The 27873-nt window shown below is 40.2% G+C and overlaps 1 protein-coding gene across 2 annotated transcripts; it reads right to left on the bottom strand.

The window, feature by feature from the left end:
- On the bottom strand, positions 1-27407 carry KICS2 (KICSTOR subunit 2). 2 transcript variants are annotated; one of them, XM_045829932.1, is made up of 3 exons: positions 27110-27407; positions 19992-20274; positions 1-3251 (listed from the first exon to the last, which is right to left on the bottom strand). In XM_045829932.1, exons 1-3 carry the CDS (start codon positions 27342-27344, stop codon positions 2435-2437), a joined length of 1335 nt encoding a protein of 444 aa, XP_045685888.1. In that variant the 5' UTR covers positions 27345-27407; the 3' UTR covers positions 1-2434. The 2 variants fall into 2 exon arrangements, with proteins under 2 accessions (XP_045685888.1, XP_045685889.1); XM_045829933.1 differs by lacking the exon at positions 27110-27407 and adding an exon at positions 26554-27099.
- Positions 27408-27873: the final 466 nt, after the last annotated feature.

The raw sequence follows: 27873 nt of genomic DNA, 5'->3' as shown, positions 1-27873 counted from the left end.
CATACATTCTTGGAAAAAGAGCCCACACTTCCTTACCCCCATGTTACAGATAGGGAAGTCTAGTTCAGAGGCCGACTTGCAAAGAAAGAAAACTGCGATTTTGCTGCTAGATCAAAGGGTAGACATAGGATTTTAAAGGTCACCTGAGTGAATCTAATGGGAGCGCAGTGAAGTGCCAGCTATCTTCTTTCTTGAAAGTAAGTTTTTTCCAGTATGTCCAAATGTACAAAGTGATTATATAAGGGATTTTGTCTCCTCAGTTACAAATTAGGCTCTGTTTTCACACACTCCCTAAAAAGACATCGTCGGATGCCATAGTACAGCAGGACCTGAGAGAGGACAGTGGCGAGCGTCCTGACCAGAGGCCTCCTTGACGGGCTCACCAGTAAACGCGGTGCTGACGGAACACACTCTCAGTCATCCTTGAAAATTGATCAGGTTGTGGTTTAGAAACAAATTTCAAAATAAACAATCTATGGAAAATATGCAGATTTACTCTTCCAATTAGCAAAACATAGACTTTACAGGTCACTTCAATACTGAATTTAGGCAACAAATCTCAGAGTAAAAGGACTGTTTCTTGGCTTGAACCAAAATATGTTTAAAAATAAATACACAATTCAAATATGTTCTAGGCGAGGAGTAATTATTTAAGTATTATATATATGTTTTATTTACACTCTTCACATTATTTTCTTTCAGGTACATGAGAGACCATATCATTAAGGCTAATGGTGGTTTTATCTAGGACAAAAAAAATACATGCACACCAATGAATATGTTTCAGCTTAGCAAAACACACAAAGGAGGAAAAATGATTTAACTTTTCAGTTCCAATTGTTTTCAATGTTTTATGTAACGTCAAAGTTGTACAATCTGTTCAGATTTTTATAGCATCTGAGTGAATAAAATGCAGGTATAAATCACTACTTTCTAGTTAAAGCAAACCGGCTTTTTACAAATCATATGACTTAAAAAAAAAGGAAAAAGAAAAACAAAACATGTGTTCTCCCCAGAAAATAGGCCAGTGGGCTCTTCCACCAGGTAACCCAGAGTGAGGCGGGAAAGCCCCGCCCCCAGAACTCGAGGGAGGGCTCCTCCGGTCTCCGCCGATGTTCCCGGAGGTCTCCGCCGATGTTCCCGGCGTGTCTGTTGCCGTCGCCTAGTGACACGGCGGCTCTGTGCACTCCTGAGAAACAGGACTGACTGGACTATTATACCACACACAAGCTTTGAAGGAACTATCCAATAACAACTCAGTTACTCTTTGTGGCTTATTTTTATTCTGAATCAATAAGGTAGAAGTGCAGGTCTCCACATTATGCCTTCTTCCTCAAGAACATCCACTGAAGGAAAGGGGCGAGGCAGCACGTGTTAAGGTGTAGCACTACTTCTAAAAATATTTGGAGGAGACAGATATGAATCTCAGGTTCAGATGCACTTAAGGTGATGACTCAACTATGAAGAGGTCTTTTGAATGCGCAATTGATTTTTAGCCAGTGCAGTGATTCCATTTTGATTTTTATAAAAGTAGGCTAAGTCGCAGGAATGTCTAAGAGCGGCTGAGAAACCAAGACTGCATGCTGTTTCAGCCTAAACACAACCAGGGGTGGAGCCAAACGTGAACATACACTTCAGCAGACAGGTGATAAACAGAAAGCCAAGCAGATAACATGCTGAAGAGTAAAGAATCACACATATCAGCTTATGCTGACTTGAAAAGTGTGAAGAATTCAAACATATATAAGGACAAAACCAAATGCAGTTAGGTGTGCAGATCACCCCAAAGAACCCATGGCTATTAAAGTTGCCACAAGGGCTTCTGAACTGTTAAAACCTAATGTTATCCTACTACTCTGATTTACCTCCAACTTTAATAACTGGTAGAAATTTCTCACCAAGACTTTAATTTTGGCATCAAAAATATTCATTTATAGATCAAAATCATAAAACATAGCTTCATGTTAATTGGCTAGTTTACAAGATAGGAAACACACAGTTCTTAATTCTATAAAGGCCATTTAACCTCTTATCCCAATTACTCCTCCAGGTAGGAGGGGAAGAGAAAGGGCATTTGGAATGACACTAGAATACAATATTTAGAATATAAAATACCTGGAAAGAAATATTAAAGGCCAATAAATACTCAGTCTACATGAAATACAGGAAAACAGAAGAAAATACAGGGAGTACTTTGCTATCTCATGGAGATACACGGTAGTCATGACCACTTCCTAGATCACTCTCTGGATACTTTCTTCAATTGGCCTTAACTGTATATAAAACATGTGACATAATTAGGGATGATCTGTCTTTAATTTAGGTCTGAAAGAAGCATGAATGGATTGAAACTCTAATCACAGACGACCATAGATAACTAGAGCAATTAAGAACACAAGTTCTTATCTTGAAAGCCTTTCGCACAAATAACCTGCTAACCTTTGGATCCAGGTTTCAAACTTGCAAAAATTTTGGGGTTCTTAAGGGCAAGTGAGAGCTCATTGAGGAAGGAAATAAAGTGGGAGTCCCTTTCGGATTTCTTTGACTCGAAGATGACAACGATGGTGAAGTGTGGCTCTGGGCGGGTTAGGAAGTAGGTGCTCTGGACTTTGTCATCGTAGAAGTGAACCACTTTCTCCAAGCCGTTCAGGTCGGCCGCGCGGTCTGTCATGATCATGATGACATTGGGCCAGTGCATGACGGGCCTGTCGCTGGGCAGGGACACCACAGCTGGATACTGGTCCACACCCTTAGGAGCCTCTCGGTAAGAATGGGGGTGGTGATAGCCGTGACCCTGGAAGCTCTCAGACCCTCGGTTATCAAAGATTAAGGACACGTTGGCAGCATCGTATTTCCTGATGAAGCTGGAAATCTTTCCAAACAGGTCCGGGTTGGCTTTGGCAGTCAACGTTTTCATTTCTGAAGCAGTCGTTTGTCGGCTCAGAGCCTCATGAAAGTAAAAGCTAAATTTGGCGAGAAGCATGTTTTTGAGTTTCATCAGCCAAAGGAAAAGGTGTGGGGGCTGAACAGCCTTCTGAGACTGCCCTCCGAACAGATGTTTCTTGGTCTCCCGCTGCTTTTCGAAGATCTGGCCCCAGGTCTGCAGCTTGGTGTGTGCGCTGTGCAAGTTAACCAGCGACGGCAGGAACTTCCACTCTGACACCTGAGCCTGGGCCTTCAGGAGGTGACTCAGGACATCCACTTCCAGCTGGAAACTGCTTTCCAAAGGACTGAGGATTGGGTGGTGAAATCTGAGGGGGGGGAGGGAAATTCACAGAATGTAAGTGGAAATATCACTCTATGTTGACATTTTCCACCCTCAAAAAAATGTGGTTAGACAAATAATATTACATTTGGAGGCAGGGGAAGGAAAAATGGAAGGATTCCATGTTGACTTATTTAAAATTCATTTTGACATAACTTTACCATTTCAGAATTATGTCAGTACCATATTCTCCGATGGAAATAGTCTGATGTTTAAAAAAAAATGAGAGTAGAGGCCACCTTCTTTTCAAATACATGGAAACTACCTATAATTCTTTCTTAACTCACTTTATTTATTCTGGTAAGTGTGTGACTCAAGGCATCTTTTCAGGGTGTGTTCCTAAAGATGCACAAGTAATGAAAAGGTCACTTGAGTGTGCACATAACACACTAAACTTATTTGATATTTACAGTAACTATATAAGGTATTATTAAAACTACTTGTCATTTAGGAATAGAGTAAAACCTATAACTGAAACACAGTATATAACAAAAAATGTTTATTAAAGGAATAGAACATTTACCAGAAAGCCCTTATTCAATCCCACTTCCCAAATTCTCTTTACATTTAATCACAGTTACAAATAAAATAGTAGCTAAACAAAAAAAAATTTAACAATTCATTTTCCATTTATCTTACGGCAGAATCTAAAATCCTTAAAAAGGCTTGAATAATCTGGTCCCTTCTTAGCTTGAGCCACATTCCTGTTCTTCTCACTTTCTCTAGACATTAAGTAATTAGAAATGCAAAGAAGGTCAGGATAGTAGTGTGATCTCACTTGTACTTGTTCCAGACAAAATATTTTAAAAATTTTTTGACCATGATCTACAGTTAGAGGTACACTTTATATTGTGACTTAGCACATACACACAAATAAATGCTTTAACTTATTATTTACTCTTACTATGTACAACATATTTTTGATACTTAATAATATGTATATTTTTAGTTGGATTACTACTACTCACTAAGTTAACTGTATGACACAGAATTGCTACCTGCTTTTGTATAACATGTTCTACTTCACTAACAACAATACCGAGGGGACAGGGGACAGGATGTGAGAGTGCCCTCCCTCCTGGGCAGAGGGGAGGAGGGCTAAGTGCAAAGACCCTGAGGTCTTTGTGAGAGCCTGGCCCCTTTTCATCAATACTTCTTTCTGATGCTTCAAGTCTCCTCTTCAGAGTCACCTCCTTGGAACTGTCTTCTCTAGGCTGTCTACCCCCAGAGTAGGTCAGGTCCCCCAATTATATCCTCTAGTTTCTTAATACCTATCTTCCTCTTTAGTAGCTTAATCATGTAATGTGCTAGACAAACTGGGGCATCTGGTTACCTGAAGGGAAGTAAACCCTGTCTGCTTCTTTCACTCTTTTATCTCTACAACACCTGGCACACAGTAGAAATTTGGTATATGTGCTAACTGTGCTAAGATTTAAATCCTAGTTTCTGCCTCATTGGTTCTGCCTGTTGCTTACGATCTAAATGAAATTCTGTAACAACGGGGGAGGAACGGCTGAGGAGGTTCCTCTCTTGTCTGGAGCACTCACAGCTTTCTTGCTCAGTCTTTTCTTCTGAGAAATGCCCAGGGAAGTTCAGTGTCTGCCTAGTCAGGAGCACCCTCCTTCTCAAGGAGCCTGCATCAAGCCCTTACACTTTCCCATAAAGATCCAAAGCCTCTGTAACAGCTGCAGGAATCATCTTAGCAAGCGAGCCCAATTCATAATTTCCCTTTCTGATAGTTCATTATTGGCATATAAAAATGCAACTGATTTCTGAATGTTAATTTTGTATCCTGCTACTTTACTGAATCCATTTATCAGTTCTAGTAGTTTCTTGGTGGAATCTTTAGGGTTGTCTGTGTACACTATCATGTCAGTAAGTGACCCCATTTCAAAGGTGTGGGCAGGATCCAGTGTTTCCTGAGTGTATCTTATGCCTCAGACAACACAGGAGATGATTTACAGTCCTGAGCCCATGTAATGTGATTGCTTCACTGTCAAGGACAAAAGCTTCTCATACAGCTCAGTTTGGGGCCCCAGGGAAAGGGAAAATGCTAGTTATAAATTTAACAGTTAGGAAAAAATGTCACAAGTATATCTAGTATATATTATGATATACCTAGTATATCTTACAAATGTATTTAAACACTAATTAAAGGGATTATGATGAAGGGAGCCCATACTCCCACTTTATTTCTTTCCTCAATGAGCTAGGTTAGACATAAGATAGGAACTGATTATCACATGATCAACAGGATGTATTATTTACATGATGACAACAACAGACTGCTTTTTTCTATTACTAAAAACTGGGTGGAGGGGCTAGCGTAGTAACCTACTCAAAGAATCAGAAAAATAAAACAGACCTCAAATCCTCTAGCGCATATGCTTAATTAAGTAATTTGGGCTATTCAAACATGACATGCTTCTGAATAAACATTTAGAAATTCTGACACACACACACAATAGCATGTCTCAAAATCTTTGAACTGTAAGAAATGCTCCTACTCCCTTGGCCCAAAGGCTGAGACCCCTTAACACATAATGAGCATTAAGTATCACAATATTCTATAGCCATGGATATCAGGCGGTGTAAACACAGTAAAACTGTTAATAACAGAAAATGGCATGTGATTGGATATAATTCTACCACTAATAACAACATTCTAAGTTATTTTTCTATTTCCAGTTGGAAATCATCATTTATACCCAACGTTCTCCTTGAAAGAACATGAATTCTCTGTACGAACCTTCAGAGCTTGTACAGAATTCTGAACAAGCTCTTCCAACAATATATACTAAATGTGCTTACATGCTAAATGTGGGGATGAAAGTGAATGTCACCGCTATTTTTCATTCTTAAGTAAAGCTAAAAATACATGTTAAAATTACTCTGCCAAGACTTTGAGATCAGTATTATGATGTATCATTTCCACTCCACTGTGTGCCTCATACCCATTCTATTCACAACTCACACTATAGGGGGATCTGTTAAATTGCTGTAACCCAAATATATACACTTCAGCTATGGCGACATGCTTGAATGAGTCTGGATACAGAATGAATTGACAAGTATTTACAGAGAACATCTGCTTTTTAAAAAGGCAAAATAAATAAACAAAAATAAAAAGCAAGAGTGCACATATACAAACATACTCCTTCCTTTATAAATCCCTATGAAAAGAGTTGCTTCCAAAAGAAGTATGCAGGTCCCATGTGAGAAATCAGAAGCCCAATTAAAAATAAATCTGTAACAACAATGTGAATGTTCTAAAGTACCACAAAACTGTACCTTTAAAAATGGTTAAAAGAGTAAATTTTATGCTATGTAAATTTTACCACAATAAAAATATCCGTAATATCCTCTTTTAAAACTATTTAGTTTACTTGTTTTTAGATACGAATGCACTGTAAAGATGAATTAGCCAAAAGTTTGCCCTGTAAGACCTCCCATGCTAGAGGGAGGTATTTATCATGGAAACAAATAGAAAGTAACACATCTCTAACGACAGGTAAAATCAAATAACAGTTTAAAAGAAGGAGCAATTCCTACTATGCAAGCCATAGAGGAGAGTATTTGAACTGAGCCATAAAGCTTAAGGAGCACATAGGATCAGTTTTTTAAAAGGGGAGGGTGTGCGGAGGTAGGATTTAGCTATGTGAAGATGAAGGCTTACATTTCTGGTCCCAACTGATAATCACCCCTGATTCAACACCCTTTGCCACGTGTCTCTGTGTTGGGAACCGCCCTGACTGGTATCAGAGGCTGAAACCCCCGCCTAGCTAAGGCTAAGGGAACACCCTTGGAACTGTAAGCCAGCAAGGAGACAAAAGCTTATCTTCCTGGCAGGAATGCTGCTTCTGCTGCTTTATTCATAACTGAATCCCAAAAAGCTTGGTCGGTTAGCCAAAGACGGGTAAGATTCCCCACGGGGGAACGACCTAAGCCAGGCACGATCACTTTGGGAGGCCCCCCCAAAGAAGGACTTGGGGGGGCTGCAGCAAAAGGGGGTGATGGACCCTCACTCCTTGGCTTTGACATAGCCTGAGTTCTCAGCGTCTGGAAGAAAATCTCCTTATCTCTTGGTTACTTAGTTCCCTTGCTCCACCTAAGCCTGAAACAATGACAGGGTGGTACAGCTCGGTACTGAGAAGTGCGGATTTCCCGGGGTGATCAGGCCTAAGAAAGAACATGTAAATTACTGTGAAACCTTCTTTGTTTAGAATGCTCTCAGTTGAATGAGAAGGGTCTTAGGAGGAAGTTAGTTTGTTCCTCAGTCTTACAGCTCTTTGACCCCCCAACTCAATAGACCGGCAGAGTTCTTTGTTTTCTATAGTTCCTTACTTCCCCTAATGAGTACTGTACTTTACCTGAATTATTATGCAGCATGAGCCTAATAAGAGCAGGTATGGACGGTAAAGCAGCGCGCTCCCCACTAGGGGGGGTGGCCATTTCGTCCCTACTTCCCCACAGAAACTAGTTTGTCTCTGTGCATGTGTTGTTTTTTCTCGCGTGTGTTTCGGCGAGCCATCCGCAGCGTTCCGTGGTCACTGCTGGCCGGTGACCCACGCGCAACATCTCTGGAGCTGCTCCCACCTGAGGAGTGGTATATTTTCCCACCCTGGACTATGGATGGACCGGGCCATGTGATTTGCTTTGACCAAAGGGATGTCAACAGATCTGATGCAAGCAAAGCTTAAAATGAGCCTGGCTGGGCTTGGTCTTTTGCACTTTGGCCATGGCCACTGAATAGCTGCTTTCCCTCTAACCTTGGGCTCAGAATGAGCACTTGTGGGGCAGAATAAGCCCAAAGCTCACAGTAATAAGCCAAGCCTAGTGAAACCAACAGTGTTAAGCTACCCAGATAAGATTAGCCCAGGTAAGCAACACTCAAAACAGACCTGCAAGCCTGTAAGTGTGAATTTTGGGTTGGTGGTTATACAGAATGATTGTGGTAATAGCTAAATGATACATGATAGGACAATGTGATAGAATTCAGAACTTGCTACTCTAAAAGAGGTAGATGTCGTTGAGTCAGCTGATTCCCAGTGACCCTATGAAGAGTGATGTCCACCATGTCCTATACTCAACAGCTCTGCTCCTGTAGGTGTATGCCTACGGCCTCTTTTACAGAGTCAGTCCATCTTGCAATTGGTCTTCCTCTCTTCCTGCTGCCTTCTATTTTCCTCAGCATTACTGTCTTTTCCAAAGACTGCTGCCTTCTCATGATGTGCCTGAAATAGGACAGCTTCAGTTTTTTCATTTTTGCTTCCAGTGATGTTCCAGGCTTAATTTGTTCTAGGATCTACTTAGTCTTTCTAAGATTACTAAGTCTTTCTAATCCGATGGAGAATTTAAGTCCAGGGATGGCCCAGGGTATCCATAGATCTTTCCTCCAACACCATATTTCAAGTGAATCAATATTTTTCCTTTCAGCCTTCTTCACTGTCCAACTTTTACATCCGTACATAGTTATTGGGAATGTGAAGGTGTGGATCTTAGCCTGGGTCTCTAATGACACATCTTTGCTCTCGATGATCTTTTCCCAGTTCTCCCACTGCTGCCCTACTAGCCTCAGCTGTGCTTTGATTTCTTGCCTGCAGCCTCCATTTAAATTGATGACTGATGTTCTGGCCAAGATGGAGGTGTAAGTAGAAACCCTTCATTTCCTTGCACAACCGAAAGGAGGATAACAACCAATCTAAAATCAATAAACAACCAGAAGTGCCAGAAAATCAAACTGCATGGAACTTTGACAACCAAGGAATTAAAGAAACAAACAGAAAAAACTAGACTGGTACGCTGAGACAAAGAAATATGGCCCAAATGAAAGAACAGAGCAAAGCTTCAGAAAGACAGCTAAGCAATGAGGAGATAGCCAACCTATCTGATGGAGAATTTAAAGCCCTGGTAATCAAAATGACCACAAAACTGATTGAGATTGGTTAAAAAATGAAAAAATAAATGAAAAATATCCAAAATGAAATAAAGCAAAATATTCAGGGAACCAACAGTGACAGTCAGGAAACCAGGACTCAGAGCAATGATTTGGAACAAAAGGAAGAAATAAACATCCAACAGGAACAGAATGAAAAAACAAGAATTCAAAAAAATGAAGAGGGGCTAAGAAATCTCTGGGACAGCCTGAAACATTCCAATATTCGAATTATAGGGGTGCCAGGAGAAGAAGAACAGTAGCAAGAAATTGAAAACTTATGTGAACAAATAATGAAGGAAAACTTTCCCAATCTGGCAAAGGAAGTAGACTTCCAGGAAGCCCAGGAAGCCCAGAGAGTCCCAAAGAAGTTGAACCCAAGGAGGAACACACCAAGGCACATTATCATTAAGTTACCCAAGATTAAAGATATAGAGAGAATCCTAAAAGAAGCCAAGGGAAAGGAGAGAGTTACCTACAAAGGAGTTCCCATTAGACTATCAGCTGATTTCTCAAATGAAACCTTACAGGCAATATTTGAAGTCAAGAAAGGCAAGGACCCACATCCAAGATTACTCTATCCAGCAAACTTTCATTTAGAATGGAAGGGCAGATAAAGTGCTTCCCAGATAAGATCAAGTTAAAGGAGTTCATCATCACCAAGCCCTTATTATATGAAATGTTAAAGGGACTTATCTAAGAAAAAGAAGATCAAGATTATGAACAGTAAAATGACAACAAACTCACAACTATCAACAAATGAACCTAAAAGAAAACAAACGATGAACACAAAAACTAAGCAAACAACTAGAACAGGAACAGAATCAGAGAAATGGACATCACATGGAGGGATTTTAGTGGGGAGGGGGAAGGGAGGAATAGGGGGGAAAGATACAGGGGAGAAGAAGCATAATTGGTAGGTATAACATAGATGGGAAGAGGTCAAAAATGGTATAGGAAACAGAGAACTCAAAGAACTTATATATATAACCCATGGACACGAATTAAGGTGGGGAATGCTAGAGGGTTGGAGGGTGAAGGGTGTAAGGAGGATAAAAGGGGAGAAATTGGGAAAACTGTAATAGCATAATCAAGAAAATATACTTAAAAATAAATACATTGATGACTGAACCACGGTAAGCAAAATCTTTAGTATTTTCGATACTGAATATTTTAAGCTAAAGGAATCTGGGGAACTACATGTGCAGGAAGGACTTTCTGACCCTCCCCTGAATTGGGTCATAAAACCCTCAAGTGAAAGGCACTATCCCCAAATCCTGAGGAAAGGGCGTCGTATCTCCAAAGACAAAGGCACACAGAGAAAACTCTGAACGAACAGACCTTGCTGTGTCCCTCAGTTGACTACACTTAGCTCACCCCCTTTTTCATCCTAGCACATTTTTCCTTGACTCTCCAGTCTTCATTATCAAGCATAAAAACACAGTTAATGGCTTCAAGTCTTCATTTCTTACGCAGGCTTTGCTGTCACATAAAATTTATATTAAATACCTTCATACGCTTTTCTCCTGTTAATCTGTCTTTTGTCAAAAGGACCCCAGTTGAGAACTCATAAGGGTAGAGAAAAAAGACATTTTTCCTCCTCCACAAATTCAACGGCATTCTAAGCAAAATAAATAATACGAACCAAGGTAGGAAATAAGGAACATATACGATTATGGACTGTTTTGTGGCTTCTGCTTAAAATCCTCAAAGATTTCTCTGAGTCTTCTTCCTTTTTACTAAGAGTTTGGCTGCAATTTGAGGCATTTCATTGACCTAAAGATGGATTTGAAAAGATAGGCCAGGGGAAGATCACAAAAGGCCTTAAGTCTGCACTGTTAAGATTTGACATGTGGTGCCTTAAGTAGAATGCACCTCACAGAAAATGTGCTATTGTAGGTTTTGCTTATGAAATTTTCAGTGAGCGACAATTAACCCTGTTGAACTATACACACAACTGTTTCATTAACAGCCTAATAATCACAAATCTTTTTCTAAAGGAAAAAAGGCATAAAGCCTAAATATATCATAGTTCTGCCTTTGGTGAGAATTCTGTCATCTGAAGCATCCAGATCAGAAATGCAAACAAATGTAACTAAAAAAAAAATGTTCTTTAAATTCTAGCTATAAAATTATGATTAAAGAATAAAACTCACAGAACGGTGTATCATTCCCATACCAGAGGGATTTTAAAAAGCTGTTTAGAATACATATGTAATTGCTGACTTCTTTAAAGCATCATTTGCTAAAATTATATTCTTGATTTAGGAGAGTAAGTATTAATTTGCATTAAATCTATCTTCCAGTTTTGTTTTAACCACAAAACAAAAAGATTAGCCAGAATTTTCTTTTACGCTCACTGTATAAAACAGTACAAATAAAGTCAAAACAAATTCTACCAACTCAAAAAAACTGCTCACTGATGCTTCCTTGGAAAAAAAAAAACAAACAGTTCTACCCCTCCTGAGGAGTATTCAAAGAATAGTGGAGCCTCTGGTTCTAAATAAACTAAATTCATGTTTTTTCTTCAAGAAGGCACACAAAACCTCTTATGTGAGTAATGTTAATTATTCAACTTGAAATGCAGCATCATAAATGACTGTGGTTCTTAAACAAGAATTTGTATTTGTATAATAATGTAATAAGTTTACCAAAAGAGGAAGCCTTCAACGCCATTCTATTCTGAATACAACTGGCTTGCAGAGAAAAAAAACCAAGCATGCTTTCCATTCATCTCTGAAAGGAGACTGGACATCACAATAACTCACACAAGATCTGCATCTCAAATCAGGGCTGAGGTTTAGACTCCATGCTATATATCATGCTCATTAATTTTTTAATAGTAAAGCATTCCATGGTTTAAAAGATGATTCACACAATTTCTTACAAGTATTTTGACATGGATCAGACATATTGTGGCAAATAAGCTTTCCCTGAAAGATAAATTGGGTCCTTTGGGAAAGGGATTAACTCATTCAATACAATAGAATTCCAAAATATGAATTATTTCTCCAGAACATCAGGACAAAGAAAGAAATGTGTTTGGTGTAGCACAGATGCCAAATTAAAAAATCTATAGAAAAAAGGAAGTTACTCTGGCAAAGGGAGAATCATGTTCATTTATACCAAAAATAATCCCACTTCCCAAAGAAAATAAATATATTATACAGATTATCAACTTTTCAGAATTTCTTAAGTAAGGAATTTATGTTGTTCAAATTAACCCACAGCCTCTAATTCAGACCATTTTCAGGCTAGGATGTATCTGTGATCAGTGATTCCCAAATGATTAGAGAAAGGAAGCAGGAACAGAAGATGGATACTGTGAATGCAAACCCCCTTGACTGTATGTGGTTCTGCAATCCAGCTCCATCAGACTCCATCAGCATCCAGCCCAAAGGCTGACGGGCACAGCCAAGTACTGCCCAAAGAGTTTCAAAAATGCAATCTAAGCATTGCAAGAAATAATAGATACTCTCAAGCCTCTGGGAAGTGGGATATTTCAAAGGCTCCAAGATAACAGACAAATCACCAATCTAATAAAAAAATGAAAAAGTTACATCATAGTAATCATTCCTAGGAGACACACATATGTACACACACACACACACACACACACACACTCACGTACACATATCTGTAAGACTGAATACTCAGTGTATCCTAGCATTGGCATCTTTCTCTTATTTTTATGATTTTTCATGCAGAGTATGTATCATGATCACAGGGGACTTTTTTTTTAATATTTTATTGATTTTGCTATTACAGTTGTCCCATGTTATTTTTCCCTTTTATCCTCCTCCACTCTGAACCCTCTCTCCCACCAGCATCCCCCTCCCATTAGTTCATGTCCATGGGTTATACATGTTATTTGACTTCTCCATTTCACATACCGTTCTTAACCTCCCCCCATCTATTCTGTACCTACCAATTATGCTTCTTATTTCCTGTGCCTTTTCCCCCATTCCACACACCCCCACCTGCTGATAACCCTCTATATGATCTCCATTTCTGTGATTCTGTTCCTGTTCTAGTTGTTTGCTTAGTTCATTTTTGTTTTTTAGGTTCAGGTATTGACAGATGTGAGTTTGTTATTTTACCGTTCATAATTTTGATCCTCTTTTTCTTAGATAAGTACCTTTAACAATTCATTTAATAATGGCTTGATGATAATGAACTCCTCTAATTTTACTTTATCTGGGAAGCACTTTATCTGCCTTTCCATTCTAAATGATAGCTTTGCTGGATAGAATAATCTTGGATGTAGGTCCTTGCCTTTTATGACTTTGAATACTTCTTTCCAGCCCCTTCTTGCCTGTAAGGTTTCTTTTGAGAAATCAGCTGATAGTCTTATGGGAACTCCTTTGCAGGTAACTCTCTCCTTTTCTCTTGCTGCTTTTAAGATTCTCTCCTTATCTTAATCTTTGGTAAGTAATCATGATGTGTCTTGGTGTGTTCATCCTTGGATACAATTTCTTTGGGACTCTCAGAGCTTCCTGGACTTCCTGAAGTCTATTTCCTTCACCAGGTTGAGGAAGTTTTCTTTCATTACTTTTTCTAATAAGTTTTGAATTCTTGCTCTTCCTCTTCTCCTTCTGGCTCTCGTATAATTCAGATTTTGGAACGTTTAAAGTTGTCCCAGAGGTTCCTAAGCCTCTCCTCATTTTTTTTGAATTCTTATTTCTTCATTCTGTTCCACTTGAATATGTATTTATTCCTTCTGTTCCAAATTGTTGACTTGAGCCCCAGTTTCCTTCCCTTCACTGTTAGTTCTCTGTATATTTTTATTTCACTCTGCAAAAGGAAGGCTATTCACTTTTTCCTCCATTTTGCACCTGTACTCAATCATTTCTGTGAGCATCCTGATTACCAGTGTTTTGAACTCTGCATCTGATAGTGTGGCTATCCCCTCATTACTTAGTTCTTTTTCTGGAGTTTTGATCTGTTCTTTCATTTAGGCCCTAGTTCTTTGTCTTAGCACACCTGTTACATTGTAAGGATGGAGCCTTAGATACTCACCAAGGCGGGGCAACCCATGTGGTAGTGTTATGGTGCTGTATGTGGGGGGAGGAGTCAGAGAGGGAACAATGCCACTTGCTTGGCTCTCACTCCACTTTTAGTCATTTCCTCCACTACTCAGAAGCAAATTGGGTCCTTCTGGTGCTGATTCCTGGATAGGTGGGCTCGTGTATGTTCTAGGACCCTGTGGTTCTCTCCAATGAACTCTCCCACCACTGCAACCACCACAAGTTTTTACAGCAACAGGTTTTGAGGCTTTAGTTGTCCACACTGGAACCCTGAGTTGTGCAGTCTATCTTGCTCCCCAGTTGTTTCTCCTGGCTTATCTGCACACAAATTGGGACTGCTCAGTCCACCAGCTGCTGCCTCGCTTGCCTAGTCTGTCACCTTGCCACATGTCCTCTCTGCTCCAGCTGCCTGTCTTTGCCCCTCCTATCAGTCTGGATGAATGTTTCTTCTTTAACTCCTTGGTTGTCAGACTTCCATACAGTTCGGTTTTATGACAGTTCTGGTTAGATATTTTTAAATTTGCTGTTGTCCTTCTTTTGGTTGTGTGTGGAAGCAAAGTGAATCTACCTATGCCTCCACCTTGGCCAGAAGTCTTCACAGGAAACTTTTTAAAACATACAAATATCTGAGCACCCAATCCAGAATCACTAAATTTTATCCTCTAGGGAAAAAGAGGAAGGGCCCAAGTATGAGTATTTCCTCAAGTTTCCAAGATGTTTGAGCAAACCACTTTCACATTAGCATTTAGCAGTCACCACATGAGATCCCTTCCCCTTGAGAATCATGTCCCCAATTGTACTTTAGTTTTTGTTTTTCAAACAATTACTTCATTAAAAAATATATATACTAATCATATTTGAGAATGAAATATATTTATTAACAGAAAACTTGTACACATGTAATATTTGTTTAAAAAAGAAAATGTATATATGAGTATATATCTCTTGGGCATAACAGGAAGAACTTGCTAACATTCACTGCTTCTTCATAGGAAGCGACTTAAGTAGCTACAGGACAGGGGCAGCAGCCAGACTTTTCACTATACATTGTTTTTGTACTTTATAAACTTTGAGTCATTTTATTGTACCATCTACTGAAAATAAATAAAAAGAAAATTTAAAATATAAGATCTTTTTGTCCATAAAAAGTCCAGCCATTGTTAATATAACAAGAATGGTTTACACAACATTGATGTAACCTGGCAACAGAGGAGAATGAAGTAAATGCACATGAGTGGACAATAACGACTTCACTGCACTAGTTAGTGGGGGCAGCAGATACTGTTGAGTGAGCATGTGTACTGTGTGGCTGTCGCATTTGAAACAACTGAGCAAGTGAAGCAACAAATCTGCATCAAATTTTGTCTTAAACTTGAATATTCCTCTGAAGAAACTATTCAAATTCAGAAGGCCCCAGCTATGAGCAACTGGTGATTGGCAGCTTCATCACAACAACATGCCAGCTCATGCATCACATCTCGTGCAGAGAGTTTTTGGTGAAACATCAAATCACCCACGTGACTCAGCCCCCTGCAGCCCAGATTTGGCACGTTATAACTTCTGGCTTTTCCCAAAACTAAAATCACCTTTGAAAGGGAAGGGATTTCAGACTGTCCATGAGATTCAGGAAAATAGGATCAGGAGCTGATGGTGATTGGGAGAACTGTGTGAGGACCAAAGGTGCCTACTTGGAATGAAGTGTCATCCCAAGTTTTCATTACAAGAAACACTCCACTGTTTCTTGTATTGTATCTTCTTCAATAAATGTCTCTATTTTTCATATTACATGGCTGGATACCTTCTAGACAGACCTCATATATAAGATGAGAAATATAGGACAATGAAAACAACAACTATAGAGGACATTTTTGGGACAATTGAGGAAATCTGAATATGGACTATATATTAGATGATGGTAAAAACCAGTGTTCAACTTTCTGTGTGGAAACTATATTATAGTTTTGTATGGTTCTTAGAAGGTACAACCTGAGTATTTAGAAGTGAAGTGTCATTATGCTTCCATTTGACTTCCAAAAACTCAGGAAAATAAAATCTTATAAAGAGAGATAAAGCAAGTGTGGCAAAATTTTAATAATAGTGAATCTAGGTAAAGGATATGTGTTCACTGTACAATTCTTTTCAGTAACAGTGTTACTAGTATTTAATTCAAATATGCAACATACACTTTTAAAAAGTATAAAATTCAATGGTTTTAATAAATTCAGAGTTGTATAACCATCACCACTTTCTAATTTTAGAACAGTCTCATGACCCCCAAATGCGCATTAACAGTCACTCCCCATTGTCCCTTCCCACCCTCCAACCCCTGGCAACTATTTTCTGTGTCTATAAACTTGTAATCTACTTTGTGGGTCTATGACTTTGCCTATTCTGGATATTTCATATAAACAGAATAATACAATATGTGATCTTTTATGACTAGCTTCCTTCGTGTAGCACAATTTTACAAGGTTCATCCATGTTGTAGCATATTTCATTACTTCATTCCTTTTATTTGCCAAACAATACCCTGCTGTATGAGTATACCACATTTATTTATCCATTCATCCATCAGTTGATGGACATTTGGGTTGTTTCCACCTTTTGACTACTATCTGTAATGCTGCTATGAACATTCACATCAAAATTTTCATGTGTAGACATATGTTTTCATTTTGTATTTTTCTTTGGGCATATACCCAGCAGTGGAATTACTGGTCATATTATAACTCTATGTACGTTATACTATTTTTGCAACTTTCCTGTGGGATTCAGAATTTCAAAATAGCCCTGGCTGGTGTGGTTCAGTTGGTTGGAGCATCATTCCATAAACCGAAAGTCATGGGTTTGATTCCCGGTCAGGGCACATGCCTGAGTTGTGGGTTGTTCCCCAGTCGGGTCATGTGCAAGAGGCAGCCAATTGGTGCTTCTTGTCTTCTCTCTCCCTTTGCCTTCCCCTCTCTAAAATCAATAAGCATGTCCTTGGGTGAGGATAAAGAAAATTTCAAAATAAAAAATTTAGGAGAATACTTTATAAAAGAAGCATATAATAATATATTAACCAAACTACCTTGTGCTCAGAGAGAATATGTACATTTCATGATTATATGCGGCACACAACTTGTACTCCTTGCAGGAACATAGTAAGTGCTTGCACTGTTTTTCATCTTACTGTGACAGACTATTACTTCATAATCTTACTTTGTCTTATTATTTATTCAATAAATAAAATTGATCTTATTTATTGACTTGCAAAATTATCAATAGATAAAGCATTTATCTGGACTGGATCAAAATCATCTCACTATTTGACACAGCAATAATGCATACAGAATATGAGCTCTGTGGTCATGGAGAAGTGGGTTCAAACATAAGTTGCATGACTCTGGAGCATGCTTAACTTCTCTGAGACTCCACAGAAGGAAAACTATCTGCACCTATACTTCAAAGCAGATATCATATACAGGGTCTTACCCAGTGCCTGGCACACAGTAATTGCTCAACATGTGCTAGTTTTCTTCAAAACAGCTCTATATAAATACTTCCCCTTTTCCCAAGAGCTTAAAAATCAATCGCTGCTGTGACTACAGAAACGCTGATGTTAGTTTTGAAAGCAAAAAACAATGTTTAGTCCTCTATACAGATAACCTCCAATTGTCTTCTCTGTTTCTGCCTTTTCATGTGAACTTTACATGCCCATTCCCAACAGCCTACTGAATCTCTTTAAAATTCTGCTAGCAATTTAAGCTCAACTTGCTCCAAATTTTGCTTACTGCCTTCCTCCTAAGCCAGTCCCTCTTGACTTCTCAATCCTGTAAATGACTGTATCATTGGAGGTGCAAAACCTCTGAATCACTTTGGACAGAAACTTCTCATTGCTCCCACCACCTGTTGCCAAGACTTACAGACTTGTCTTGTCCTCATCTCTTTCCCACTGTTGTGCAACCATGAGGCCCTACTATGCTGATCAGATTACTGCGCTGGCCTACTAAGCTAACCTTCCCTCCTACAACCGCTCTCCCCTTATCATCCCATCCCATCCCATCCCCCATACCAGTGCCTTAGTAATCAGTCCAGGATAAAGATGAGAACACAACACTCCAGGAGGCAAAAACCTTTCATGGTTCCATGCTATTTACCAATTACTCACTTTTTTATTTGATAAATAGCTATTGGGCACCCACTATGTGCCATGGAATTCACATTCTAGTTGTGAGAAAAAACACCCTGAGCAAATAACAGTAATTTCAGATTGCAATAAGGAATGTGAAGAAAATAAATCAGGGAACAGAATAGTGACAAAGGGTAAGATAAAAAGAGAAGGCTTCCCTGACATTTGAACTGAGGCTTAAATGATGAGTAGATAGCCACACAAGAGTATTTCAGGAAGAGAGCCCAGCAGGTACCGAACCTCTGAAGCCTTTAAGTGTTCTGAAATCACCTTCTTGTCTTAAAGCATCTGCTCCCTTTTTTCCTACCTTTGTCTTCCAGACCCTACCTGCCCTTAAAAGTCATCTCCAATTCTACCTACTCCATGAAGCCTCTTAATCTCCCCACCACTTTGCCTCCTTTCCCCAGTCCATTGGTCAGATGAGTATTATCCTTCATTTGGGAATGTAAGTTAACATATCTACCTTTCTGTTTTAAGCAAACATGTATGAACTCATATATCCAAAAGAGTGGTATCCTTCAAAGTAATCACTTTCCACTTAGTCCATCACAAAAGTACTCAGCACCTACTAAGTGCAAGACAGCAGGCCAGGCTCCATAGAACCAAAAATAAAACTGGGTTATTCACATCAGTGATGTTCACAACACTTCTTAAATTCCTTTGGTATCGCCTTTAGGATCAGGCAGTGAGAAATACCTTATAATTAGTCTCATTTATTTGTAAGTAGCAGTTTTCTTCAAATACAAGTTTTTTAGTCAATCAATATCTTTCTTTAAAAAAATTAAATTGGATACAAATAATTTTCTGACCATCAAAAAAAAAAAACAAAAACCCTTAAATATGACCTGCTCAGAAGCACTGATACCTACCTCCACTATGATGAAATTTAAAACAAAGCCAAGCCCTGGCTGGTGTGGCTCAGTGGATTGAGTGCCAGCCTATGAAACAAAGTGTTGCCAGTTCAATTCCCAGTCAGGGCACATGCCCAGGTTGCAGGCCAGGCCACCGGTGGGGGTCGTGCAAGAGGCAACAACACATTGATGTTTCCCTCTTTCTCCCTTCCATTTCCCTTTCTCTAAAAATGAATAAATAAAATTTTTTAAAGGAGCCAAAATGAGGCCATAGGCACCAAAAGCAATTATACAGGAGCTTCGAACATGTGTAGGTAACTGGTACATAAGAGGAGTAAGTGGATTATTCAACAAGGTGATTACTTTGAAGGGGCATTTAGTTGAATAGTGGTTTGTTAAAAAGTCACATTATTTTATATACAATACTCTTGTTGTTGTATGAACTCTTTCATAAACACCAAAATCAGTTATAATACATCTCTTAAAGGGTTATTTCACTATTGGTCTTTCGCTATTGCTTAGAGAAGTATCTATTTAGGATGGGGTTAACTAAGCCCAATAAAGGTGCCTAATGTATTCCTGTTGATTAATTCATGTGAACAAAATCTAACACGGCTATTCTCCTTTGTTTTTTCATTGCAAATTTTCATAAAAGTATGGTGAAAGCGTAGGGTCTGTGTGGGATTCAGAGACCGCCACATCCTATCCCTCCTCCCCTCCCTCCCTCCTCACCTACACTGACCTGGAGCTGTATTTCTTGAGGATGGTGTCCAAAAGGCCAACGAGCTCTTCAGCACTGATAAACTTCTGGGTGCTGAGGGTGTACATCTTCTCATAGAAGTCTGCAATCTCCATCCTAGCCTGAACGAAGAAGCAAAGCTGCTCTGACAGGTGGGAAAGGAGTTCTTCCACATGAGCGCTCCCACCCAGGGCACCACGGCCAGTCACCACTTTCTTCAGCTCATTATGCAGGGAAGTATATATGGTTCGAATGGAATCCTTCCTGCTGAAGAAAGACTGGCCCCCTGGAAAGCAAATAACATAAGCACATGACAGGTAAAGAAGAGAAACCAGAAGCACAAAACACCTCCCAGCACCCAAAAGGAAAGGATCTGAACCTCCTGAGCTCAGTGAGTTTTCATCTACCATATTCTATGACTTCCGTGACTGAGATTTAAATATTTTGCAGTTGATAAGTTCACTGAAGAGTAAGTTAAACCATGCCTGATACAACTCATTAGTGTAGCAAGGGACCTGTGTTTGATTTCCTTACCCATGCACCAACTCTCCCCCACCGCACTTTAATGAGGATTCAGACTCATTTCAGAGAATAATTAACCTAGATATAAAAAGTCCTACTTCCACATAAATATATTTAAAACAAGTGAGAACACCTGATTATGAAACACTGTTGTTATTCCTGGTAAATCAGAAAATTTTATTTCTGCTGTAGAGTTGCACTTTCCTTTGAATCTTATCTTTTAAGCCAACTTTTAATCTTATCTTTCAAACCACAAAATGGAAAACACACATTATCTCTCCCTTACACAAGAACACAGACTACTGGGATCTCAGGGGAAAAAAGGAAAACTTAGTACTCTTGACAAAGTTGACAAAATAGGTTTTAACATAATAAGCAGCACATTGTGAGTCATTAAGAGCAACAAGCAATTATAAATAACTGCTGCTGTAACTCAGGGTTTTCAAAGGAAATCAGTAAAATATAAAGCCAAATATTGTACATCCTTTTCTTTTTCTTTCTTTTTAATCCTCACCAGAGGGCATGTTTTTACTGATCTGTGTGTTTAAAGAGAAAGAAATACTGATGTGAGAAAGAAACATCAATCGGTTGCCTCCCACATATGCCCTTGCACCCACAATCCAGGAATGTGCCCTGGTCAGGAACTGAACCCACAAACTTTTGGTGCACAGGACAATGCCCAAACAACAAAGCTACCCTGCCAGGGCCAAATACATCCTTTTCAACAATCAAAAAGGGTCAAATGGCAGAGAATCATTTCCTTCTATATTAATACACAATCACCTACATTTCTCCATGTGATCTCTATTTCTGTAAATCTGTTCCTGTTCTAGCTGTTTAGTTTGTTTTTGTTGTTTTTAGGTTCAGTTGTTGATAGTTGTGAGTTTATTGTCACTTTACTGTTCATAATTTTCATCTTTTCCTTAGATAAGTATCTTTAACATTTCATTTAATAATGGCTTGATGATGATGAACTCCTTTAATTTTACTTTATCTGGGAATCACATTATCTGCCCTTCTATGCTAAATGATAGCTTTGCTGGATAGAGTAATCTTGGATGTAGGTCCTTGTCTTTCATGACTTTGAATAGTTCTTTCCAGCCCCTTCTTGCCTGCAAGGTTTCTTTTGAGAAATCAGTTGACAGTGTTATGGGAAATCCTTCGTAGGTAAGTCTCCTTTTGCAGTTTTTAAGATTATCTCCTTATCATTAATCTTGGGTAACTTAATAATGGTGTGTCTTGGTGTGTTCCTCTTTGGGTCCAATTTCTTTGGGACTCTCTGGGCTTCCTGGAAGTTAATTTCCTTTGCCAGAGTGGGGAAGTTTTTCTTCATTATTTGTTCAAGTAAGTTTTCATTCTCTTGTTTTTTTCCTTCTGGTAGCCCTATGATTTGGATGTTGGAACATTCAAAGTCATCCTGGAGATTCCTAAGCGTCTCATTTTTTTTGAATTCTTCTTTCTTCATTCTATTTCAGTTGAATGTTTATTTCTTCCTTCTGCCCCAAACTGTTGATTTGAGTCCTGGTTTCCTTCCGTTCACTGTTTGTTCCCAGAACATTTTCCTTTCTTCCACTTTTCATAGCCTTCATTTTTTCCATGTATTTTTCAACCATACTCAACCATTTCTGTGAGCATCCTGATTACCAGTGTTTTGAACTCTACACCTGATAGGCTGGCTATCTCTTCACCGCTTAGTTATTTTTTCTGGAGCTTTGATCTGTTCTTTCATTTGGGCCATTTTTTTTGGCACGGGGCAGGGGGGTCTTGGCATGTCTGTTACATAATAAGGGGCAAAACCTCAGGTATTCCCCAGGGTGGGGCTACCCACCTTGCTGTATGTGGGGAGGGATCCAAGAAGGAACAATTTGCCACTTCCTCAGCTCCTGGCTGGCTTTCAGTAACTTCCCCCGCTAACCACAAGCAAATTGGCCCTTCTGGGGCTGACTCCCAGTTGGGTGGGTTTTTGTACATTCTAGGACCCTGTGGGTCTCTCCAACAAACTCTCCTGTGAGGCTGGGAATTTCTCCTGCTGCTGCAACCCCCAGGGGTTTTTCAGTCAGAGGTTTTGAGGTTTTATTTCCCGGTGCTGAAACCCTGGGTTGCTCAGTCTGTCTCATTCCCCAGTTGTTCCTCTTAGTATATCTGCACACAAATGTGGGATTGCCGCTCCAGTCCTCTAGCTGCTGCCTTGCTGTGAATCCTCTCCACCCCAGCAGCTTGTCTCCACCCCTCCTACCGGTCTGGATGAATGTTTCTTCTTTACCTCCTTGGTTGTCAGACTTCCATACAGTTTGATTTTCTGGCAGTTCTGGATAAATTTTGCTTTCAAATTTGTTGTTGTCCTTCTTTTGGTTGTGCAGTGAGGCAAAGTGTATATACCTCCACCTCATCTTGGCCAGAAGTTCCAAATTTTTTTTAACAGGGGTCCATAAATATACTTTAGGAAATCCAAATGAATCCTCTCAGAGTACATACAAAATTGTATTACATATATATTGTTTCAGAGAGTTAAATCGACAGGTTAATTAAATTATCATAGATAAGCTAAAAAAAAAAGTTAAGAATCATGGCCTGAGATCAATCACCACACTTCATGAGGAACGAGACTCTAAAAACAACAAAAACTAACTTCCAGTCAAGATGGCAGCATAGGCAGGCATGGCTCAACTCTTTGCACAACCACGTCAACATTACAACTAAAACACAGAAAAAAACATCACTCAGAACCCTCAGAAATTGAGTTCAATGTAAGATAGACAACTATAAAATCAAGTTGAATGAAGTCTGAGAACTACAGAATTAAAGAAACTACATCCATCCAGACTGGTAGGAGAGGTGCAGACATAGAACAGGCTAGTCCCACACCTACGTGTGGTGGATAAAAGTTCAGGGGGGATACCTCAGGAGCAAGGAGTCCCAGCCCCATACCAGGTGCCCCAGTCCAGGGTTCCAGTGCCAAGAAAATAAGTCCCCATTAACTTCTGGCTGCAAAAACCAGCAGAGATTGAGTCAGTGGAAGAAACTGCTAGAGCCCAAAACAGTTCCTCTTAAAGAACCCACACAGAGACTTACCTACTCAGACTCACTCCCTCTGAGTTCCAGCATTGGGGTAGCAGCTTGAAAGGTACCAGTGGTATAAACTACAGTGGTCTGCCATCAAGGCAAGGAGAGGCCATTGGCTCTTTTATAAACCCTCCACCCACAGAGCTGGCAAGCTGCTGCAATACCCGAGACTCAACCTAGCAAACACTGTTTGAACTGCCTTAGAGATCCCCAGAGACTCTACCCAACCCAACTTATGGGCCCACCCAAGCTGCTTTTCCATATGAATGGCTGGTCTTGGCTCCTGCTTTACAACTCCCCTAAATCCTATCAAATAAGCAACAGCTGGCCTCAGTGAGCCCCAGGCCTGGCACTAGCAGCAGCTAGCTTAGATTCATAGCTTGGCTTTGCCTGGGAATTTCCAAGCCCAGGACAAGTAGCAGCCATCTCACATTGCTTTATAGCTCAAGCAGAGTGCCCAAGGCAAAACACAGGTAGGGGCTGACTTTAGCCTGCACCACCTAGTAAACCCCAGCACAGACCACATCAGAGCACCACCACCCTGCCCCTGCACAGAGGACCCTCTATGGAGGGTCGAAGTGGTGGTCAGTGGTCACGGCCAGTCCTTGCAGCTGATTGGCTTGGGAAATCCCTCCCGTTGATCTGCCAAGAGCAACCAAGGCTCAACTGCAAGAGGTGGGTGTACTCAGCCCACATGTAAGGCCCAGCTTGGGTGACAGGAGAGGCTGTGCCACTGGACCCTATAGGACACCTACTACATTAAGCCACCCTACCAAGACATGGAGTCAAAGCAGCTCTACCTAATACATAGAAACAAACACAGAGAGGCTGCCAAAATGAGGAAACAAAGAAACATGGATCAAATGCAAGAACAGATTAAAACTCCAGAAACAGAGCTAAACAAAAGGGAGATAAGCAATCTCTCAGGTGCAGAGTTCAAAACACTGGTTGTAACAATGCTCGAGAAACCTAGAGAGGACCTCAGCAGCATAAAAAAGATCCAGTCAGAAACCAAGGATACACTAATGGAAATAAAAAACAATTTACAGAGAAACAACTGTAGAATGGATGAAGCTAAGAATCAAATCAATGATTTGGAACGTAAAGAAGCAAAAAACAAGCAATCAGAACAAGAATAGAAAGAATCCAAAAAAAATGAGGATAGTATTAAGCAGCCTCTGGGACAACTTTAAGAGGTCCAACATTTGCATCATAGGGGTGCCAGAAGAAGAGAAAGAGCAAAAAATTGGAAATCTATTTAAAAAAATAATGAAAGAAAACTTCCCTAATTTGATGAAGGAAATAGACATGCAAGTCCAGGAAGCACAGAGAATCCCAAACAAGATGAATGCAAAGAGGCCCACTCAAAGACACATCATAATTAATATGCCAAAGGTTAACGATAAAGAAAGAATCTTAAAAGCAGCAAGAGAAAAGAAGTTAATTACCTACAGAGGAGTTCGCATAAGACAATCATCTAAGTTTTCTAAAGAAACTCTGCAGACTACAAGGAATTGGCAAGAAATATTCCAAGTCATGAAAAGCAGGGAACTACAGCCAAGACTGCTCTACCCAGCAAAGCTATTGTTTAGAATTGAAGGACAGATAAAGAGCTTCCCAGACAAAAAATACTAAGGAGTTCTTCATCACTACACCTTATTATGTTAATAATTTATGTTATGTTATGTAATTTATGTTATAATATTTTAATATTATGTTATTAACATAATAATGGTGTGATGAAGAACTGTTAAATGTTAAAGGGACTTATTTAAGAAAAAGAAGATCAAAACAATGAAGAATAAACTAGCAAAAACATACAAATGTACCAACAATTAAATGTGAAAAGCAAACTAAGCAAGTAAGAATAACAGAGACACAACCATGGATAAGGAGGATATTTTGATTATTGCCAGATGGGAGGGGTGTTGGGGAGAATGGGTGAAGAGGTGAGGGGATTAGGAAGTACAAATAGGTAGTTACATAACAGTCATGGGATGTAACATACAGGATAGGAAATGGAGTAGCCAAAGAACTTATATGCATGACCTATGGACATGAACAGTGGTGGAACAATAGCCTGAGGTAGTGGAGGGTGCTGTGTGGAGGTGGGCAAAGTGGGAAACATCAGGACAACTGTAATAGCATAATCAACAAAATATAATTTAAAAATAAATAAAAATAAATAAAAACTAAAACTGCCAGAAAATTACCCACCTTCAATTTTACAATCAGAATCCTCCCCATTTACATATATATGTAAATTGTAATGCATGTACAGCTTTTTTATAAATTATGGATACAACACAATCTGACAATTCAAAAGCAGGTATTTTGGTTTGGGTTCTGTTACTCACACAACAGCACATACACCATTTGCCAATCTATAGAAAGGAAAATAACACTGCAACAGCAATGGCAAATTTGTGAGACATGACACTGTAAAAAGGGAAAGAAAAAATGCACAAAGTGAAAACTATCTGATCAGTTTTTGCCAGTAAATCAACATACTAAGTAACAACTTATTTGAATGGCTAAGGCAGAAGTTTAGATCTCAGAAAGCTTTGCCCCTTGAATGTTTACTGAAAGGTAGATATACACACATGGTCACCTTCAGGCAATATAAGGAACTGGCAGTGAAGAAGAATCAAAATGTGATCTGCACTCAATTTTACACTATTCTATAGCGTATACTTGTGTCCTTCATTCACACCAGAATCTGTGCCTCCGACAATTAAGGATTTAAAATAGACCAAAGTACTTACGGTAAACAACTGTAAAAGATCTGGGATCCATATTTATTATTGATAATTATAAGCAGTAATACCTTGTATGCATATAGCCCTTGGCTTTCACATATATTATTTCCTTCTGATCTACTTAGACTGTTTCTACCAGTGAAAAATCAATTGAATCTACTGTTGCATTTTATTTTCAAGGACAAGATTTATCATGGGATGATAAGAGTGTACTGTTTTACCTGTAAGTTCCCTCTTGCTAGTAGTGCCAGGCATATTTCTTGCCTCTCCTGTCCCGTATTCATTTACTTCTTCATTCGTTAAATATTTATTAACGGCCTAGGAAGAGGGGATAGGACTACATCTGTAACTCTCAGGTCCCTAACCTTTCAAGAGGCCACACAGTTGTGTTCATTAACTCTAACTAGATTGTATTGCCAAGTTTTGTTTCTCTGGCCGCAGTGTTACTGGTTAGAAGAGCGAGGACATAAAGTTTGCTTAACTTCTCATTTACGGCACCAAATCCATGCAGTGGGCAAAACAGAGACATCCATCAGTTTGGGGCACAGCCCTGCAAAGAGCATCCACCCCATCCGCCAATCTATCCGCAGAAGAGGCCGGTGGGCGGGGTTTGTGGAAGCCGAGGGAAGGAAGGGAACTGTGGGAGGAGAACTGGGAGTGCCTAGTTGAGCTTGCAACTAGAAGTGACAGAAACGGGAAACCCAAGCCACTGCCAGCCGGGGAATAGATCCCCTTTCCTTCCTCAACAAGGGTCACGGGGAGGCGGGGCGGAGGTACCTAGTTTCTGCCCCAGGTAGGTGAGGCTGTGATAGACCTTCTCGGCCGCGGCCAGGTGGGCCAAGGCCGCCAGCAGCGACAGCCAGCTGCCCCCCGCGCTCTTGTTGGCCTCGCGTTCCTTCTCCACATTGTCCTTGGCCTTGTCGTAAGAGAAGATACCCAGGTGAGAGAAGAATGTCTCCAGCACAGCCTGTTCCACCGGGACCGGGGCGGCCAGCGGGATAGACTCCCCCATGCGAGCTGCGCTCCAGTTCCACCCACGTGGCTGTGCTCTCCCTCGCACTTCCGGGTTCTCAGGGAACGTGCGCACAAGCGTGCGTGTTCGTGACTGCCGCAAGCGGCGGGCTCGCGAGCGCGCCGCTGCCTAGTTCGCGCCTGGGCCTCAGAGAGGAGGCGGGTCAGAGCCAAGGAAGAAAGTGGTGGCTCCTCAGCTCCTAAGCAGCTTCAGCGCTTCAATTCCCGCACATCTGAGTATTCCGAACCTCAGGGCAGGAAGTGTGGTGGCCAACTCGCAGCTCCACGGAGCTGACCGCGTCCTGAGGTGAGCTCAGAGGCCCCTCCCGTGAGACTGCGTCTGTGCTGATGACGTCACGTTTACATGACGTCAGTAGTTCCTAGCCAAACATCTGGCCTTGGCTCTCCTTGGACCGGAGGGGCGGGGCGAGATTGTGAGACTCCTGGGTGGAGCTATGCTCACTTACCGTGACAAGGAGTCAGTCGTCAGAGCTTTTAAACCACCTCTTGTTCATGGCTTATAGATTAGA

The sequence above is a fragment of the Phyllostomus hastatus genome, unplaced genomic scaffold (genome assembly GCF_019186645.2).
Source record: "Phyllostomus hastatus isolate PE091 unplaced genomic scaffold, TTU_PhHast_1.1 phas_scaffold_93, whole genome shotgun sequence".
NCBI lineage: Eukaryota > Metazoa > Chordata > Mammalia > Chiroptera > Phyllostomidae > Phyllostomus > Phyllostomus hastatus.
Note: the sequence above shows the minus strand (reverse complement) of the source record. Positions and strands in the feature narration are given on the sequence as shown.

What these genes read in the sequence shown, in the direction of transcription:
- KICS2 (XM_045829932.1), bottom strand. Translation starts at nt 27,344, where the DNA reads ATGGGGGAGTCTATCCCGCTGGCCGCCCCGGTCCCGGTGGAACAGGCT. An exon ending in CTACCTGGGGCAGAAACTAG is followed by an intron (nt 20,275 to 27,109) that starts GTACCTCCGCCC and finishes TTTGCTTTCCAG; the next exon opens with GGGGCCAGTCTTTCTTCAGC. An exon ending in CTCAAGAAATACAGCTCCAG is followed by an intron (nt 3,252 to 19,991) that starts GTCAGTGTAGGT and finishes CCCCCCCCTCAG; the next exon opens with ATTTCACCACCCAATCCTCA.